Below are 2,334 nucleotides of genomic sequence, written 5' to 3'. Positions count from 1 at the left end.
GATAAAGCGCGCGCGTGTAGTTTTATGTTGTTATGAATATATAAATTGCATCTATGCATACAAGACAATATTTTAAAAAATTTGACTTACACCACTATGGCTTTTACCCCTCCATATGTAACATTATTTATAAGAAAATTATTGTAACAAGGAATTATAAGGAAACGTGTAATAAATTTGAAATTGTATGATACTAATGCCGGATATATTATACGAAATCAACAGAAGACGATTAAGATAATAACGGTGTTTATTCTTTATCTATAGAATTTCACATTTTAAAAATTATCGTTAATTATTATAAATTTCACATAAATGTGAAGGTTTGAATCAACGCTCAAATAATAGCTTCTTGCTCGCAAAATTTGACATTTATCTGAAAATTAAAATTATAAAATTACGATTATATTTTTCAAAATTATGAGATACAAAATTCGTAATAATTTTGAAGAATGTAATCTTAATTTTGTAATTTTAATTATCGTAATTCGTTATTAATTGGAATACGCAAGATGGAAGCGCGGCCGCCGCGGCCAGAGAATATCCCCTCCAGCTGGCTCGGACACGAACCATTAGCACGGACGCAAACCATGTGCGGTTACCGAGCGATACGACGTAGTTGAGTTGCACTTTCTCAGGCGGCGCGTCGGAAAATGCAACACAGCAACACACGAAAAAGGCCGGAATGGCCTCTCTTCTCTCAGGTTTCTCTCTGGTTAGATCGATGTGTCACGTGAACAGTACGAAGAATTCTCTCATGTGATCTGATGTGATCCCTTCAGTTTTCGATAGCTGTAAATAGCTCGCACGCGATACGGCCGCTTGCTCCGCGCTCGTACGCCACTTTTCGAAGGATCTGTGATCAGACAGGAAGAAAAAAAAAATGGGCGCTTCCGCGTTACCCGTGATAGCCTTCACGCTTCTCTGGGGCATCGTGCTATTCCTTGGAGTAGCTCTACCACTTTTCGTTCCGAAGGGACCAAACCGAGGGTAAATAGACGCTCTCAACGCTCTTATTTGCCGTCGCACATTCTTGTTCCGTTGCAATTCACATGTAACATAAATCTCACGAAACAGACGTATATTTTCTCTCACGCAAACATATTTTTCCTTCTAACGTCACAGCTCTTGCAAAATTTGGCAATAACAACAAGGCGTTTTACTTAACTTTCCATGAAGATTTCCGCTAATAGAGATACTTCGAAAGCATCAATAATTCGCTCGAGTATTATTCATAATATAATTTTAATTTATGTGTGTTTCTAGGATACTACAAGTTCTACTGGTGTTAACGGGCTTTACGTGCTGGTTATTGTAAGTATATTTTCTTGACATCTTGACGCTCTAATTTATATTTGTTATTATTAATACGTAAATGAAATTTTCTTACAGCTGGCTATGCTGCTACATGGCGCAGATGAATCCATTGATTGGACCGAAGTTAGATAATGTAACCATCCTAGTTATGGCTCGAGAATGGGTACGTAAAAAAAATATCAAAGATATAAGTAATTGAACATGTGTCATATATATAAATTGATTTAATTAATTATTGTCGTTAAGCAATTACATAAGGAAATGTATAAATAATTTATATTTGTAGGTATATTACTGTCTATATAATGCACGTTGTTTTATTACAGGGTAATCCTATTTCCGACTAATGAACATTCCACGGTGCGCGAAAATTTTGATTTCAAGTATATACATCCATTCCCCGACGTTACTTTTAACGAAATTGTGTAATTATAAATGTGTAAAATTATACGAAGGTAAAACAAAATACCAGTACATATTAATAATTCCTATAAATGGGGAATAATTGTAATTCAGTTATATATTATATAATTTAATTTGTATATAAGATATCTATCGTAATTGCTTAGAAATGTGTAAGAATTTTAATGTAATGATCATCTGAAGAAATTATTGTTGGGAAAACGAAATAACGTTGTTTTAATCAAACACATCCTTGTATTGCTCAAACCTGTGTTTCCCAGCAAAAGTAATGATACAAAAGATTAAGGATAGAAAACCTATGTGCAATAAATAATTAAAATCTCACATTATTCGATAAAAAATAATAAAATTGTACTCTCTATAATTCATAAAATATAATTATACATCAGAAGTCCTGTCCTATATTTTAATACGACTAGAATTTATAAGATTTATTTTCAAACAAAGATTTTTTTAAAGGATGTAAAACGATATGTATATTACAGTAAACGATATATAATAATTTATTGTTACGCAAAATAGCAATTTATGTCCTAAGTATAATATAAAATACATTTAATACAATCGCGTAATTTTCGATTATTAATTTCAAAT

General features: G+C 32.5%; 1 protein-coding gene across 1 annotated transcript; it reads left to right on the top strand.

Annotated features, from left to right (window-relative positions):
- The first annotated feature begins 864 nt into the window (after positions 1-864).
- Positions 865-1,960, top strand: LOC112467383 (V-type proton ATPase subunit e 2-like). The gene is made up of 4 exons (XM_025035976.1): positions 865-990; positions 1,267-1,314; positions 1,393-1,480; positions 1,644-1,960. The coding sequence occupies exons 1-4, from the start codon at positions 884-886 to the stop codon at positions 1,662-1,664; spliced, it is 264 nt and encodes an 87-aa protein (XP_024891744.1). The 5' UTR covers positions 865-883; the 3' UTR covers positions 1,665-1,960.
- The last annotated feature ends 374 nt before the right edge of the window (positions 1,961-2,334 follow it).

This window comes from Temnothorax curvispinosus, unplaced genomic scaffold, assembly GCF_003070985.1.
Source record: "Temnothorax curvispinosus isolate PA1 unplaced genomic scaffold, ASM307098v1 QBEX01017235.1, whole genome shotgun sequence".
Lineage (NCBI taxonomy): Eukaryota > Metazoa > Arthropoda > Insecta > Hymenoptera > Formicidae > Temnothorax > Temnothorax curvispinosus.
Note: the sequence above shows the minus strand (reverse complement) of the source record. Positions and strands in the feature narration are given on the sequence as shown.